Source organism: Numida meleagris, chromosome 21 (assembly GCF_002078875.1).
Source record: "Numida meleagris isolate 19003 breed g44 Domestic line chromosome 21, NumMel1.0, whole genome shotgun sequence".
NCBI lineage: Eukaryota > Metazoa > Chordata > Aves > Galliformes > Numididae > Numida > Numida meleagris.
Genome location: NC_034429.1, coordinates 2,772,012 through 2,787,954, shown reverse-complemented (window position 1 = coordinate 2,787,954; position 15,943 = coordinate 2,772,012). Strand labels below are relative to the sequence as shown.

Here is a 15,943-nt window from a genome sequence, read left to right as displayed (position 1 = left end):
GACAGTGCCGTCACTTTATTTCCTCTCGTGACAGCGCGGCCGGCCCGAGACGCCCCACCGCGGCACGGAGCGGCCTTGTCCCGCCCACCACGCCCGCCTGCGGCCTGCACGTCCACTCAGCTCCACAGCAACAGCCCTGAGCACTCCCCCTCTGCCTGTCGGCCAGGCACTTGCCCTGCTGATCGCGCCGCAGCCTCATACGGGAAGCGGCCTACAGGGGCCGCCCGCTTCGTCCCGCTGTCACTCCTGTACTCTCAGACTAGCGCTGCCTTGAGGATGCACCAGCACGAATTTCACTGAAACGGCTTCCAGCCGACGACGCAGCAGGGCCCAGCTTTGAAGCCCAGCAGCTGCTTGTACCACTGCCAGCCAGATTCGTGGAGGAGCTAACAGAGCTGGGAGCAGCACTTGCTGCTGCTGCCACCACCCCCCATCTCCCACCAGGGGCCTTTGTACCAAAGCAGAGACATAAGGGACCTACAGCCCACCCCCCCAAGAGCCTCCCTACCAGTACGGGGCTTGGGGCTCTGAATGCCGCCAGCTCTGCAGGTGAGAAAGGACGAGGGCAGCAGCCCGGGAGGTGCCGAGGTGCTCCCGGGCCCCCTTGGCACTCTTCACAGCATGGGAGGGTGAGCGGATCACACCCATGTGGTAGATCCTGTAGTTCTTCCCCTGGTTGTTGTCCCAGTGGGTCTTCTGCCCACAGCGGAAGGAGATGCAGAACTCTGTGGCCCTGCAGGAGCTGGAGGGCTTGGGCAGGGAGAGCTCAAAGGAGAAGGTGTCCATGTCTGCTGAGCCATACGTGCTATGCATGTACTGGCAAGAAATGTCTCGGAAGCTCTTCCAGCCATCAAAGGTGATGCGGACCAGGACTTTCTTCTCATACTCAATGTTTCTCACCTTCACTGTACCAGACAGGGCACGGTCCTGGATCAGGCAGCTCTCCAGGCAGACCAGGTTGCTGAGCAGGCGGCTGCGGAAGGTTGCATAGTCTGCAGAGGGTTGTGGGAAGTCCAGCACATACCTGCCCAATTCAGGGTGAGAGTCCCGGAGCCTGGGCCGGAAGCAGGCGAGGTCTGACAGGGCGTGCTGCAAATCAGAGAGGTCCTCCTCGATCTTTGAGAAGAATCGGACAGCTGTCAGCGAGAGTCCCTTCATGTCAGCAAATACCACCCTCTTCTTCTTCTGACTCTTGGAGCTCTTGGTGCTCTCTCTCCGCTCGGGCTCATGATCTGCGCTCTGCTTCAGGTTCAGACAGGAGCGGAGGGGTTTACGTCCCCAGCTGCCCCGGAGCTCCTCATAGGAATTCAGCAGCTTGCGAATCGGGGGTGAGTGGCCCAGGCAGAGCCGCATGGCCAGGTCCACAGGCATGGCTGGGGGAGTGACAGCTCGCGTGCTATAGACCTGGAAAAGCCTGGAGGAGAGAGGGGTCAGGCAGTGAGCCCCGGCTGCCGGGCAGCTGGGGCTGCAGCCCCGGCCCCAGCCCGCACCCTTCCCTCCACCCGCCCCACCCGTGCTCACTCGCCGCAGCTCATCCCGTCCCGTCTGCTTCCTCCACCGGCGGCGCCGCGGGTTCAATGGAGCCGTGGAAGCGCCCGCGGACGGGACACTCCACGGCTGCCGCGGCAGCCAATAGGCGCCAGGAACGCGCTCCTGAGCGGCCAATAAGGGCCTGGGCTGCCCTCCCCACCGCCCCGCACAGCGGCGCCGCCGCCAGCTCCCCCTGTCCGCAGCAGCCCCGCACTCTGGGCGTCCTGCAACCGAGCCGTCCCCCCGCCTCACACCGCGCGGCCGCTCCCGCTGCCCGCGAGAAGCTACAGGAAGAAAAGCGTGCTCCTCTCACGCTGCGTTTAGCGTTGGGAGGTTTGAACTGTTTTCATACATCCCTTTTCAAGTGCTTGCTCTGAAACAACTATTTCCAGGGTATCTAAGAGCACAGAAAATCCTAGACTCTAGACTCACTCTGCAACAAAACAAACCCAACTTGGAAGCTTGTTAACCCTGTCCCTCTGTACTGAAAAAGAGTGCACTGTGATGTCCCTGACATTCACATTCAAAATCACCTTCACTGTTCAGCTCACATGTGACTCCTTGATAGAAGAGACTGTCACCTAAGTCAGATCACCCCTGCCCTGTACTACCTGCTAATCTGTCCAGAGCTGTCTAGCCATTTAGGTTAAGCAGACCTGATTTTTCCTGCTGACAGCACAGATCTTGATCAGCTCACGACACAACCCATCAATATTTATACACAGCTTTCCACTGCCACTGCCTCTGAATCTTTTCAACACAATGCAAGATGCTTCTCACTCTGGATCGCTACAAGCAAACTTGAATTCTGTGCATGGCTGGGAGAAGTCTATAGTTCAGCCCTGGCCTCAGTCAGCAAAAACATCAGAGAAAAGCCAGAGAGCCGAAGCTATACTCTCCCCTAGGAGAGTATGTGGATGTGTGGCACTCAGGTCACTGCTGGTCAGACACTCCTGCATGGGGAGGAGCACGACAGAGCCCTTTGTGGGTAACCAGGAGCCAGACACACTTGTATGGCAGGGCCTGCAAGAAGGGGTGGTGTTTGTTCTTGCCCATTACCTCTCAGCACCAGCTCCTCAACCCAGTCACCATCATGACAGATCCATCTGCTGGGCCTACTGAGCCTGTGCCTACTGAGCCTGTGCCTAGGCCAATCCTCCTGCTGCCAACATGCACCTGGCACGCTGAGCCAGAAACCTGGAACTGCATCCCTGACTGGCAACCATGCTCGGGCCTCTGCTGGAAGCAGGACTCCTTGTTTCTGAAGCCAGTTTTGGACACAGGCAGCATCACATCTTTCCACAGAGGTCAGCTGGAGGACAAACCACATCGTATTCACCCCTGCAACAGAACAGGTAACTGTGGCTGCACCTGCCCAGCATCTCCCAGAGTCACGACAGCAAACTGACTTTTTTTTTTTTTGCCAGAACTAAGGGCTCTTCCTCAGGGTTTCATAACTTGTCTGCTTCTGGACCTTCAACTACTCAAAACCTTTCCAGCAGAATTTTCAACTGGTTCCCCATATCATCTCTAATACAGATATTTCTCAGTTCTCATGGAAGACTGTCACCCACCAGTACAGCAGCCAGGGTGAGCCAGGGCAGTGAAAAAGAAAGCCCACATTAAAATGCCAGAGACAGATTTTCATATGACTGGGCCTCCATGCACTGTTGTGATGGATTGCATACTAGGGAACTGCAGAGGTTTGCATGCGTAGTCACATATAGTGCAGGCAATTTGTTAGTTCTCACTAGTTGCTTTCCAAGAACCATTCTTTCATCACATCCTCTCACACTGACAGCATATATTCGCCTTCAGTGACTTGGGGGAGTCAGAGACATGGAAGAGGGATCCTACTAATTTAAGTACTTACTCCACGTTTCTCCTGCAGGAGAGCAGATCCGGCTTAAACTGAGAAATCACAGCTCACAACCAGTGCCCTCCCTGTGACCTCTTTCACCATCCATCCACTTTGCATTTAGAGCTAATCACACAGTAAACCCAAGTTATCAACACCTTGGAAGTAACAGAGAACATGGGATATATTTCAGTCCAATCTCTACAGCAGCCCCTAGAGAAGCTGCTCCCACTGTATTCTCATCACAGGCACAGACTAAGGTGAATGAATGAGTCTTCCCCTCCATTTGAAAGTACAAGCCAAAAGCATCTCTTCCTTGACAAAGTTGCAGATGTTTCCCCTTCCTCCAACACAGATGAGGCCACAGAAGCACTGCGTTAGTTAGCAGTGAAACATTATCCAGTCCCAGAAGTATCCGGGTATTCAGTCATGGAAGGACAAAAAAGCATTTTCAGATAGGCTTAAACAGAATCTCACTATTAGCCTGATTCCACCCTAATAGTCATTTTGAAAAATCCTGCACAGCTTGCAATAATTTTGCTGGCTGTCAGACTCCAGAGAGGAGCTGTGCTAAAGGCAGTCTAGGAAAAATCAGCTCTGGTGAAGATTTGGCTTCTAGACGAGAGAATGGGCTCCTGATCCTCACGTTGCTGCAGCCACGTGAGATGCAGTAGTAGGGCAAGTACTAGCCGCCTGGACAATTGTTCAGACAAACTAAATAGGGCTAAGGAGAAAGTCTGACAGACGTTCTCCAAGCCGCTCTTCCAGAGCACGTTTTTGCAGCAGCAGATTAAGAATGACTTTGACTGGGAGCTTCAATCACCTCTGAGAGGCTCCCTGAGCTATAGGCATGAGCAGGGTACAATCCAAAGCCCTTTCTTCAGGGCCAGGCAGAGGTGTGTGCTACTGATTCCTAAGGATTAAACACAACTTCCTCTTAACGTCTATACTTAAAGAAGAATCCACTTTACCTAAATGGATTCATTAGGAACACAATAAACCACACATGCAAAGCCACTCGCACTGCAAAATGCACTGCATCACACCCTGCCTGGCAGTGAAAGGGGAGCACCAGAGGAGCACCAGCCTGTTTCCCACAGAGCATGGTGCAATGAAGGCCCTGTCCTGAAGGAAAACGAGCCAGTCCGTCCACACACCTGACAGGTACCAGGCTGTAATAGCAGGGGACTAGGAGAGGCATATGAGGGTCAGCAGGGTAAGAGGAGCTTTTGCCCTGTGTAATCAGCATGAAGGAACTGCTTATCTCCCTTACTCCAGCATTTGTTTCAGCACAAAGTAACTGGACAGTTTCCACCCTCAAAACTACAAGCACAAACTGCAATAGAACCCCACACTCTCTGGAAGGAGGATCTTCAGAGCACACATAGCAGAAAGATGCTTCATCCTGAGTCCATCATCACAGTTACCTCATTTTAGTGAAACTGGTCACCACAACTCTTAAATAAGGCATCCTACCAACTACACACTAAAGCTTTCCAGAATATGCCCTCTGCCTTGGCACTTTGCACTTGGTGCTATTGGTCCAAATCTCCCTGCACACAAAGCCGAAAGCTCTGCTGTAGAAATCAAAGGCAGTGTGCTAGCCTTAGAGGAAGTAATGTGAATAGCATACAAAGCACAGAAGGTGAGGCAAAATCAAGATGACTTCTGTTCTCATCCTGCAGCAAGAAACTGTTCTGGGAAAGCCCTGCCAAACTTGTACTCTATTACCATTCCGAGCAACATGAAAGCACCACAAGCTTACAGAATTCCTCAGAGCTCTTCTAGTCCTCAGCTGCTGATCATGCAGACCATCCTGTATCAAGAGCCCCATTTGCCCTGGAGTTTACTGACAAAGGCAGCCTTGAGCTTGAGGATTAGCTGTAACTGTGTTGTAATCTCCCTGAAGTCTGTCAGCCCAAAGAACGGGGTCAGAAAAGGCCAGAAAAGCAGGAAGGCCTTTTGTTCCCTTTGCTGGAGTTGATCAACATCCAGAATTTCAAAAGGTGAAATGACAGCATTTAAATCTTCAGTGCAGAATCTGCTCTGATATTGGTTTTATGCAAAGCTTGTGCATGTAACAAAACAGTGGAACAAAATACAAATTTTACATGAGCATTATCAAGACCTCTTAAGTGTGAATCAGTTGCTCTGGTTAAGAAGGTTTGTGACAAACCTACAAATGTTGTCAGACATTTCCAAAGTTTCCATCACAATTGTACGATTCACAGTCTGATCAGAGAAAACACAGATGCCCAAGGCTCCTGTAGGCACTCATTCGTTCGACAAGAGCAAGAAAAGCCACTATCAGCACAAAGGCAGGAAGCAATTCCAAATCCAGGTCTACACTACAAGCAAACCTGAGATACTTGAAATAGCAAAGGTGGATATTTTCTGAGAACAGTGCTATGATTGCCAGAACGCCAGAAAATAAAAAAATCAGTGTAACTTCTCTCTAGTCATGTCAGAAGGGGTTGCGGACAACTGTGTCCACACTGGGACAGAAGCTGCACAGACAGAAAAAAGTTTGTTCCATCTGCAAGGTAAATTCTGCCTTGGGACTTTCCAAGGAAGGACAGACTTGCTGTTTGGCCTGCCTAACTAAACTTCAAAGCAGACAAACCAAATTCCTAAGCTCATGGCCATCTTCCAGGCAACACTTTGAGAAAGACAGAAGATAACAAACTTGGTAAACTCTCCAACCTCCCTTTCTACCACTGGTAACAAGCTGGAGCTAAGCATCTCTCACATGATCCTAGAGCCCTCCCCGGCTTGCTCACAACATTCTCTTTCTTCTCTGAGCTGCAGTTTACATCTTTAATTTGCTCCCATTCCTTCCTGCTCCTTGTGTGATAATCAAAATTTGCTCTGCCAGCAAATACCTTCATGTGTGTTTTTTTGCTCAATGGATCATGAGGCAAAGGTGGTGCAGAAGTATTCCCCCAATTCACCTCAGAGCAATTGGGCACTTGCACAACATCCAAGGTTGCACAGGCTGTGACGAGATCAAAGCTGATGGGGAAAGGTGGAGTTTCCACAACAAATTACCACACCGTCCAATCAGCCAATTTTCATGCGATAGTCTAATTTAACAAACTGCACTAAACTGGAGCAAGAATGAACGCATACATGGAAGGTTTAAAAAAGTGTACCCTCTCATTTACAAAGGCATTATTCACCTCTGAAGACAGATGTGCTCTGTACACATCTGCTGTAAAACCAGTCTGAGATCTGGAGAAACACTGTCAGCACTCATCCATCCCTTGGGACTCCAAGAAGGACTATGGCAGGGCTCTGACAAAGCTCTGTTAAGAGTGAGTGCTATCACACAGACTGCTCCCACTCAGCAACACTGGAAGAAAGGAGCCTGGCTGTATTCCAAGTGTGTCATAAGCAATCAAGAGCTTGATTATCTGAGGGGGGCAACGAGCCCCTTGCAAACACAGAGGGAAAGATGTCTTGCTGGTTTACCTGAACGCTTTCAAAGATATACCTCCGAGCTCTGCTGCTACCCTCAGCCAACCCTCTCCAAGCCACATCCTGCGGGGCACAAAGCCCGGCCCAGCCCAGCCCCCCTCACTCACTGCCACCTGCTGGCTGGGCCTGGGCCATGCCCAGAAGGCAGCACCACCCCACCTCAGTGCTCACCACCCGCTCAGATGAGCTGCACTGCTCCTGAGGCCACCAGTGGGGCAATGGTCTTGTAGCGGATCAGGTGCTGTGAGCCCTCCTCCAGATCAATGGTGTACTCTCTGAAAGAGGCAGGTGCGGAGTGTTAAGTTGCTTTTGTGAAACGAGTCTTGTTCACATGCACTGCATGTGGAAGGACCACCTACCTCTGCTCATCAGTCTCTGGCTCAACCAGGATGTTCTCCTGCCTCTTCAGCACTCTCAAGAACACAAAAGAGTCCAGGTTGGGTTTTGGGACTGCAGATACAACAGATTCAGAGCACAGACTCAGCACTCACTCATGTTCCTGTGCAGAATGCTCAGTGAAGAAAGGAGTGTTAGGGGCAACAAATGCACCGCCAACAAAAGGAATGCTAGACATTTCTGTTAAGAAGTAGTTTGCATTGCCCCAATTTAAGAAAAAAGCAGGTGGAGGTGGCCAGCATGAGCCCAGAGCTTTCTCCATACGTCATTTGCTGTAATTTTCCAGAGTACCCTGTAGTCTGGCTGTACTCACCTGATTTTAGGAGGGCCACTTTCTGCAGGTTGGGTGGCATGTGCTTTAGGGCCACATTTTTCAGATAAGTCTCGGTGTTTGCCATGTACCTGAAGAAAAAGATAACAAAAAACCACAACACTGGAGCATCTACTGATTAAGTCAAATACAAATTTGCCTGGAGAGCATTGGCTCAAAAGTGCCAACAGGTGACACCTCCTGGTCTCCCAGTTACAAGCAACCGGCTGACATACCTGGCTCAGATGCTGAGTATGCCGCAGACTCAGAATTATTTCATTTTAGCTCTTTCCTTGTCAAAACACCTGAATCTTACTGCAACCATATATAAGGCTAACAATCTTAAAACTGTTCAGTATAACACAAGGGCAAGTTCTGTACTCCATGCAAAGGGAGGGAGATGCATTGAAAGCCCACTCACTCCTTAGCAAAGGCAAACTCCTCCGGTGATAGAATGGAAGGCTCCCCTTTGGCTCGAGATTTCTCCTTCTCCAGCACATGTGGGAAAAACTTCTCTATCTGATATTGGAAAAAGAAAAAAGATTAAAAATTAACTTTCCGGTAGTTCAGTGCCTAAAATCCCCCAGAGAGTTTCCTTACAACAACTGATCCTCTCCTGAACCGATATACGCAGTAAACACAGGCCTACCCAAATACCTACTTCTGACTTAGTAACAATACAGTCAGCTGGGGTCTCAAAGCTGCACAGATATATATGTGCACGTGACAGGACCCAGGAGGATCATGTCCCTTGGCTTAGATGTTATAACAGAACATCACAGCAATACTATGATTCTCCACAACAGAAAAGTGCGCCCAAGGATTGAAATCCCTTGGGTTGCACTGTAGATAGTGAGATAGGGTACCTTTAACAAAGTGCCTAAAGCAGGAGATATTTTATGGCTAGGAATCACTCCTGAAGTAAACGTTTTCTATTCTCTTTACAGTATTACCTTCACCAGTCTACACCGCAAGTAGCTACTGAGCACATAACGTATCCTTTCAATCTCCATGCGATGGACGCTGACCTTCAGGTCTCCTTTCTTTGCTCGTTTTAGGTTTGCCTCCTGCAAATAAAGGCAAAGAAAACCGAAAACGTTCAAGCACCAAACAATTTAAAAAAAAAAAAAGAGAGAGAAAGAAGATCGTTTTGCACATAGGGAAAATAAAAACTGACTACATTTCCTAGTGTCCTCCTCAGGAACGAGCTCTACAAAGGCTCAGAAGAGGCTCCTCCCCTCACACCATCTCCCCCCCTCTCCATCCGACCCGCAGCACGCACCATGTGGTCCAACTGCTCCACCACGCACTCAATGATCTCAGGTTTGCTCTCCAGCAGCTCGGGGGCAAATTTCTCGTTCAGCCAGGCCTAGGAGAAAGCACGCAGTAAGCAAAGGCGAGGAGTTCCTACCGTGCACCTAGCACCGGGAGGCGGGACCCCAGCCCTAAGTCTCCCCTTCCCGCCCAGCGGGCCCACAGGCCCAGCCGTGAGCCTCCCCGCGCTTTCCTCAGACAGCCCAAGCTGCGGACCGCCCCAGAGGTGCCCAGGAATCTTAGGGGCCCAGTCCTGGGCCGAACTACCTGCTCCAGGCTGCGGATGAGCTGTAGGGGGGTGAGTACCAGCTCCTCGCTGCCGTCGTCCGAGTCCGCCTCCTCACCGCCCGCGGCCGCCATCCCAACATTCGCACCTCCAGTGCGCAGGCGCTCCGCGCGACCCGGATGTTCCCCAATGCGCAGGCGCTCCGCGCGACCCGGATGTTCCCCAATGCGCAGGCGCGAACTGTGACAAAATGGCCGTCGCACGGAGTAGTCCGTGACAGCAGCAGCCGGCCTTGTGGATGTGCTTTTACCCTCTCACGCGATACAAAGACAAAGCGCTGCAAAACAGCGCTACTAAATATGACACAGACGCAGATTAAGAAAAAATTTACTGATCCATTAATACTTTTGCCAATTTTGCAACAGACATGAAAGGCAACCACTGTTACAGTTTAGAAAAAACAAGTTTTATACAGTTAGAATATTAAACAAATCTCAAAAAAAGAAAAACAACAACAAAAAAAAACAAACAGAAACCAGTGACTAATTAACAAGCCTGGAATTTCAGACCCAGTATTAGCACCTACAGCACCACCAAAAGCCATAACACTTCATCAGTTCTGTAGAATTCTTCAGTTTCTAAGTTCTTGAATTCCTTCCACAATCAGATAATGATGCTCAGAACTCAAATCTGAACATGCTTTCTTTGATTAGGGTTAAAGGTTACAAGAGAAAAGTATGAAACCAACCCGGCTTGTAGGAACCGTGCTTTTAGGTATTGCTGAGGAATGTTAATGCACAAACATACGAAAAAATGCACAGATCTACTTCTCAATAGTGCGCCAGCAGACAAGAGTTAAGAAACCATCTTACACAACAACTAAGTTTGTCAAATCAGCATTTTCCTATAAGTTATAATAAATTCATAAAGAAACAGTTTTACACTTCACATATTAATCAGAGTAGGGTAAGAGTTATCTTTATTGGTTCAGCATCCATTTTATTGTACTTGCTCTCTCTTCTGATGAGCATTGACAGATGCAATAACAGCACATACACAGCAGTAGAAAAAACACCAGGAATAAAGTCCAGCTATTCCTCCCTCTCTTCTAGGAATAACCAAAACATTTAAACAAGAAACACTCTGCCTTCTAGTTTTCCGTAAGAATCAGTACAGGATGCTTAAAATGCTCATTGCCTTGAGTCACTTCTCACCAGGAAGAGGCACCACGTATCCCCTCACTGCAATACTGAACTCGAGGGAAAGCCTTTCTTCTGGAAAATTCCACTCTGACTTGTAGGTTTCCAAAGCCCAATCGATGTACAGAAAAGTTTAAGAAGTAGGGAGGAACAGCACCATATTTACATGACTAGACTTCTGTTGGGCTAAAGCGGTTCTGTCAGAAGAGTACACAGCTTCATCACTTCTGCTTTTTCTTGAATAACTAAAAAGCGATCTCACTGCTCAATAATTTGCCACAAAATGGATGCTGACCAGCTGGGTCACACCATGTGGAGTAGTTTTAGGAAGTCGGTCCCTGTAGAAAATGGCACTGTGGATCTGGCAGCAGAAAGAGGAATGATGCTCTAAAGTAGGAGGTAGGGGAACTGATACAGCAAGTCCACTGTTGAGCTGTCTGCTAGAAAAGAAGTTTCATATTAGAACTGATTTCCAGGCAAAATACAAGGGGATTCTTGAGGGTTATGACCTTGATTTCACAGATGCTTGAAACACAAAAGCTTTTAAAATAGAGCCTGCTACAAGGTACCTCTAAAAACATTCAAAAGGAAAAGTTGTATCTTTCACAGCAGTACAGGAAAAACAGTTGCTAGTACAGCACCATCAACAATTTTTCTTAAGTGTTTCCTCATCTCTTACACTATCTGTCTGAAAATTGTTTAGAAAGCCAAACTAAGCATTTAAGTAGCGCTCTGTTTTAAAGTAGAGATCAGTTCAGAAATTTATCCCAAAAAACCTTGTGAAATTCAAAAGATTCTTTAAATACAGAAAACCATTTTGGGTTTAATACAGTGCAAGTTAAGTTTATGCATATTTTACCAAATTCAAGTCTTGATTGTTTAAGTTAAATTGCTATTGTTTGAACTGGCTTAACATTCAGTGGCATAAAATTAAACATATATATTGCTACACATTCAGAAAACCTACACCACACAGGACTTAAGTAAAAAGCCACTGATTACACGCAGTAGTTTGACAAATATTGTGTTTCAGTAGGAGAGAGTCTACCTCTCTGAGCACAAAAAAGAAAGGTGAGATTGGCATCTACTGTAACATTCATATGTACCTGAGACTCCACAGTTTTATCTTCCACTGCTCATACCTCTGTCTTCATAAATGGTAATTTCAATCTGCATAGAAAGGCTGTTAGGAAAATATACTATAAGAAGTTTACAAAAACAGAAGTAGAAAATCGTTACGATATTAGAACAACTTTTGATCTTTCTGCTTCATAGCTGCTGTTTCAAGATTAACTTCAGAGCTACAAAGCAGATGGAACAGCACACCTAAGAGATGCCTTTTCAGATCAGACCAGTCACCTATGCAGCCCAGGACTGTTTTGACAACAAGAACACAAGATGCTGCATACAATGAGCTTGTGAACATTGCCATCTTCTCCTAGATCTTGGGAAAAGCTATACACCAGACAAAAGTACAAATATCTGACCAAAAAACAGCACACAACTGAGAGCGACAAGACTGATCCTGTATTATTCAGTATCACAGATCAAGCACGACTAGAGAACGGCATAGTAACAGAGAAACAGGTAGCATATCGCAGATGGACAAATTAGGAAATAATCTTAGAAACCACACAAGGATACAACTCTTAGTCCTCTTTCGATGGGGTCGGTCAAAAGGAGGCCCTGAGGAGCATAGATCTTCTCATTCTGTTCCTGAATGAACTTGGCGATTTTCTTTAGAACCTGATAATAGAACAGCACAGAAGTCACAGTTTATTAAATCAGGTTTCTTAATTAAAAATTTCCATACCTTAGAGCCATAGTCCAGCAATACCACAAATACAACAATATTAGAAGAGCCCAGCATGAGAGCGCCAATATCCACTAGAGACAGAAACTGCATTATTCCTCAATGCAGAGAAAACATTACACAGCTCAGGCAACCAGTACAGACAAGTTTGTCTGATATATATGTTAAGTCACCCCATAGTAAGATCCTGAGTCTATATGGAATTTGTACAATGATGGTGCAAATCACAGAAAACCTACCAGGAAATGAATGATCTGAAGTTTGTAGGATTTACTGCCTTCTAAGAAAGTAGGAATACAAAAGAAACCTACCTTTTCATAATGTGTTTCCATGCACAAGAAGATAGTATAGGCAGTCAGACAGGCCAGACACCCTTCAAGGTACGACTGGCCCCCAAGTTTCTCAGCTTCAGCATAAAGGTTATTCAGTGTTCGGACAGTCTCTTCAAACTGCTGCCTATCAATCTGAAAGACAAATCAGATTTAGCCATCACATCCTTCACATTTCAGAACTCATCAATATCTTCTGATAACAGCCTTCACTTATTGCAGTTTCCACTTTCAGACTTTTTTCCTCCCAGAAATATCACCCACTGTCATTTTAAACAGCCACTGTTTTTTGGACAAGAGTCTAGAGGACACTGTGAGTTACAGGCCTGTAACTCTTTGTTGAATATCAGTGGTGCAACTCCACCAAGTAGAAAAACGAAGCTTACTTAATACACAAAGGGCTACTAGATTAATAAGTGCATGAAAAAGCAGACTGAGGTAACTCCAGAGATCAGTAACTTCTTGCTGCTTCTGCAGCGATGCTCAGACAAGCTCTATAAAACAATTCAAACAACAAAGGTAGGGGAATAAAAGATAAAGCACAGTATCCGCCTTACCCGGTTCTCCAGTTCGGCCGGGAACTTGCTCTGGAACTGGCAGCGTGTCCCACCACTATAGTCACGCTGGATGAACACTTTGCCCGAAACGGGCGCTTGCTGCGGCCTCATCGCACCGCCGCACTGCGGCCGCCTCGCTCCGTTCCAGCGGGCGCCGCCACTCACTTCAGGCGCAAAGGCGTCCGGTGGGCTCCGGGCCGGGAAAAGGCGGAAGCGACGCTCTGCGCATGCGCCGCCGCCTCATCAGGCCTAGGGAGCGGCAGTGCGCAAGCGCTCGCGCCACTACGAAACCGAGAGGCAGGCTCTACGCATGAGCACTCTCTGCCTGCTTCCTATTGGCTGCGTGGCGATTCCCCCTCCAATCACAGCTGAGGCACAGCCCTCGTGACCGCTGCCACGGCCCAGAACGGATGGCGCCGCCCTGGCGCACACCCCCTAACGTAGGTTGGCATGGTACAGCCCCGCTCCCCCTGCCTCGAACACACATGGCACAGTCCGACTCCGCCCACCCCCGGCCCCGCCCCCTTTTCCCGCCCCGCCCCCCCCCGCCCCGCATACTCGCACGTGCGCGCTGAGCTGAGGGGCGCGAGGCAGGAGGAAATGCTTATGGAATTTTACTCTGCAGTAATAAACGACTATTTTTTACTAAATAAAAATGCCCTGTAAAAAAATAGAAGGCAAATTCAATTCAAATGTTATCTATGGCAAGGGCATTTGTAATTCCAGGTGTGGGTCATAGGATGGGGCTCCAGCTCCTGGTTTCAGAGACAGACAATGCCCCCGGCTGAGGGACGTGGCCCGGTTGGGCTCTGGGTGTCACCATGGGGCATGCAGTGACGTTTTGCCTGCAGGACAGTGGCATCCTGCCACCGTGCTTACATTCATTGTTTGAAAAAGTAATACAGCAATGAGAGAAGGTGTTGCAATTCAAAGTGTGTGCCCAGCTTTCTTACTGCATTCCACTGTGCTGTAAATAGCCTTGAGCTACTGTCTGCATCCTACAGCACACAATTTTAAAGATTTTTTTTGTACTTGCATTTTGCCTTTGTTCAGGAGGCTCTGGGAGAGCTGCGGGTACGGATGAACCTGAGTTGCATGATGGGCACGGCCAGAGGAAGCTGGGGCCACCCCAGCACCTTCAAGCCTTCCTCCAATCCTGTTTTTAGCATTTGCAGTTTTTCATTTGCACGTTGGCCTAAACAGGCTGCTTCCTTCGCATCACGTCAGAATGTGGTGCAGTGCTGTCCTTTCTCTGCAAGAGGACTCTTGATGACCATGATGTATTCAGCACCAAGCAGCAAGCAACATTAACCCTTAGTCCTCAGCTGGGAGTAGTGGAGCCCATCGGGACACTGGGACTGCCCGTTGCCATGCCTTGTGCACAGTGGGACGCCAGCACTGCACATCAGCTACAGCTGGAACTGGATGGACCCTGCCTCATAAGCAGGGAAAACACAGCCTTGCTTTTCTAGCAAAGCAGTTTTGGATTTGGATTTCTCTTGACTGATGCAAGGTGACTTCAGCTCTCCGTGGGGAGGTGGGTTGTAGCTGTTATGCCTGGCTTGGAGCTTGGTACAAGGGCTTGTGGGTGTCAGGTAGCATGGGTGGCTGAGGCTTGTGAGGCTACAAGTTACCCCTCTCCCACAGTCTGGAAGTATTTACAAAGGGTGCAGGGTTCTGATCAAAGCAGGCAAAATGTGTATATACTGAGGTCAACTGGAAGCTGAAGCTAGATTAACTCAGGCCTTAATGGAAGGGCAATTAATGACTGAGGCAGCGTGCTGGTGGTCAGAAGCATTCTCCTCACCCCTCGTCTCCAAAGCCCCAAGTACTGGGCTGTGCAGGAGTGCTGCATGGGCTCTGATCTGTAGGGTTCAGTGCCTTGCTGAGATTTATGGAACATCTGTTGTCCCCTGCCAACCACACCACAATTCAACACGGAGGAAACAAACACAAGAATGATTTATTTTGTTTAGTTTTAACAGAGCATAATAAGGAACCTCCATGTCATGCTCCAGACAAAACCAACAATTTTGCGACGATGAAAGACAGTAAACAGCACTGTCACTGTCCCCAGCACACAGCCCAGGGGTGGCAGCCGGAGAAGAGGCACCCCTCTGGCCCAGAAGATGGCTCTTCTTTGTGCTAAGCAGTTTGCAAATGTGATAATGACACCCTTAATTTGCTCAGGGAGGAGATAAAAAGGAAAAAAAAAATAAAAATAAAAAGATAGATCTGTCTGAGTGGTGAGTGTCCCAGGAACCCGGGTATCAGCTGCTGTGATCTCTCCCCCCCACAGGAACAGCCTGAACTAATTAACCCTCTAGCACTCCATAATGAAGACTAATAAACACCTAATGGGTTTGTTTGAACAAACAACCCCTGAGTCTTCTGCAGGAAGTGCCTGGTCAGTTGGAGCAGCGTGGGGACAAGTGTGGCATGGGCTGAGCCCCATTCCTGCAGGACTCGCCTGCCTGAAGTGCTCTCAGAAATTATCTGCTTAAAATGCTGCACCAGATGGACTGCGTTTCCCTAACCTTTAGCTGGTTGCAATGTGCAAACAGTTAAGATCGTGATGTTAAAATTTTCTCAGATGTTTTATGCGCATATAAAATATTCTAGAAGAATGTGCTTTTGGATGCAAAGTTTGATCCAACTATGATTTTACTGGAGTTTATAGAAACATAAAATATATGTTTTCAGGGTGTCTGAGGTTCTGCTGGCCTTTGCAGTAAACTCTGAAGCCCTTGCAGTGGAATTGCTACCTCAGAGGAGATGGCCTGTGGAATTTTTATGGTTGGGTAAATGTGCTTCAGTTCCATACCTGGTCACCTCCTGAAGACGTACAGCACAGAGTCAGTCAAGAACAAGTCTGTAACATCTCTGCACTGATGTCTTTTGATTTCCGTTGGGGATAAAGGTGTGGTTCCTGCA

The 15,943-nt window shown here is 48.2% G+C and overlaps 3 protein-coding genes across 5 annotated transcripts; all 3 read right to left on the bottom strand.

Moving 5' to 3' along the window:
• On the bottom strand, positions 1-1,401 carry LOC110387098 (protein phosphatase 1 regulatory subunit 3C-B-like). The gene has a single exon (XM_021374886.1). It carries the CDS (start codon positions 1,369-1,371, stop codon positions 505-507), a length of 867 nt encoding a protein of 288 aa, XP_021230561.1. The 5' UTR covers positions 1,372-1,401; the 3' UTR covers positions 1-504.
• On the bottom strand, positions 1,275-9,424 carry GINS4 (GINS complex subunit 4). Of its 2 annotated transcripts, none has more exons than XM_021374889.1 (8): positions 9,153-9,424; positions 8,854-8,940; positions 8,525-8,638; positions 7,993-8,090; positions 7,575-7,663; positions 7,225-7,315; positions 7,037-7,140; positions 1,275-1,414 (listed from the first exon to the last, which is right to left on the bottom strand). In XM_021374889.1, the coding sequence occupies exons 1-7, from the start codon at positions 9,243-9,245 to the stop codon at positions 7,044-7,046; spliced, it is 669 nt and encodes a 222-aa protein (XP_021230564.1). In that variant the 5' UTR covers positions 9,246-9,424; the 3' UTR covers positions 1,275-1,414; positions 7,037-7,043. The 2 variants fall into 2 exon arrangements, with proteins under 2 accessions (XP_021230564.1, XP_021230562.1); XM_021374887.1 differs by having other exon boundaries at positions 1,278-1,414; positions 7,025-7,140; positions 9,153-9,314.
• Positions 9,487-13,265, bottom strand: GOLGA7 (golgin A7). 2 transcript variants are annotated; one of them, XM_021374891.1, is made up of 5 exons: positions 13,010-13,265; positions 12,435-12,587; positions 11,955-12,056; positions 11,417-11,480; positions 9,487-10,750 (listed from the first exon to the last, which is right to left on the bottom strand). In XM_021374891.1, the coding sequence occupies exons 1-4, from the start codon at positions 13,118-13,120 to the stop codon at positions 11,433-11,435; spliced, it is 414 nt and encodes a 137-aa protein (XP_021230566.1). In that variant the 5' UTR covers positions 13,121-13,265; the 3' UTR covers positions 9,487-10,750; positions 11,417-11,432. The 2 variants fall into 2 exon arrangements, with proteins under 2 accessions (XP_021230566.1, XP_021230565.1); XM_021374890.1 differs by having other exon boundaries at positions 9,487-10,747; positions 13,010-13,264.

What these genes read in the sequence shown, in the direction of transcription:
- LOC110387098 (XM_021374886.1), bottom strand. Translation starts at nt 1,371, where the DNA reads ATGCCTGTGGACCTGGCCATGCGGCTCTGCCTGGGCCACTCACCCCCG.
- GINS4 (XM_021374889.1), bottom strand. Translation starts at nt 9,245, where the DNA reads ATGGCGGCCGCGGGCGGTGAGGAGGCGGACTCGGACGACGGCAGCGAG. An exon ending in TGCGGTGTAGACTGGTGAAG is followed by an intron (nt 8,091 to 8,524) that starts GTAATACTGTAA and finishes TTCCAATATCAG; the next exon opens with ATAGAGAAGTTTTTCCCACA. An exon ending in AGTGGCCCTCCTAAAATCAG is followed by an intron (nt 7,316 to 7,574) that starts GTGAGTACAGCC and finishes TTGTATCTGCAG; the next exon opens with TCCCAAAACCCAACCTGGAC.
- GOLGA7 (XM_021374891.1), bottom strand. Translation starts at nt 13,120, where the DNA reads ATGAGGCCGCAGCAAGCGCCCGTTTCGGGCAAAGTGTTCATCCAGCGT. An exon ending in CGGCCGAACTGGAGAACCGG is followed by an intron (nt 12,588 to 13,009) that starts GTAAGGCGGATA and finishes TTTGTCTTTCAG; the next exon opens with ATTGATAGGCAGCAGTTTGA. An exon ending in TCGAAAGAGGACTAAGAGTT is followed by an intron (nt 11,481 to 11,954) that starts GTATCCTTGTGT and finishes CTTTCTATGCAG; the next exon opens with ATTGAAATTACCATTTATGA.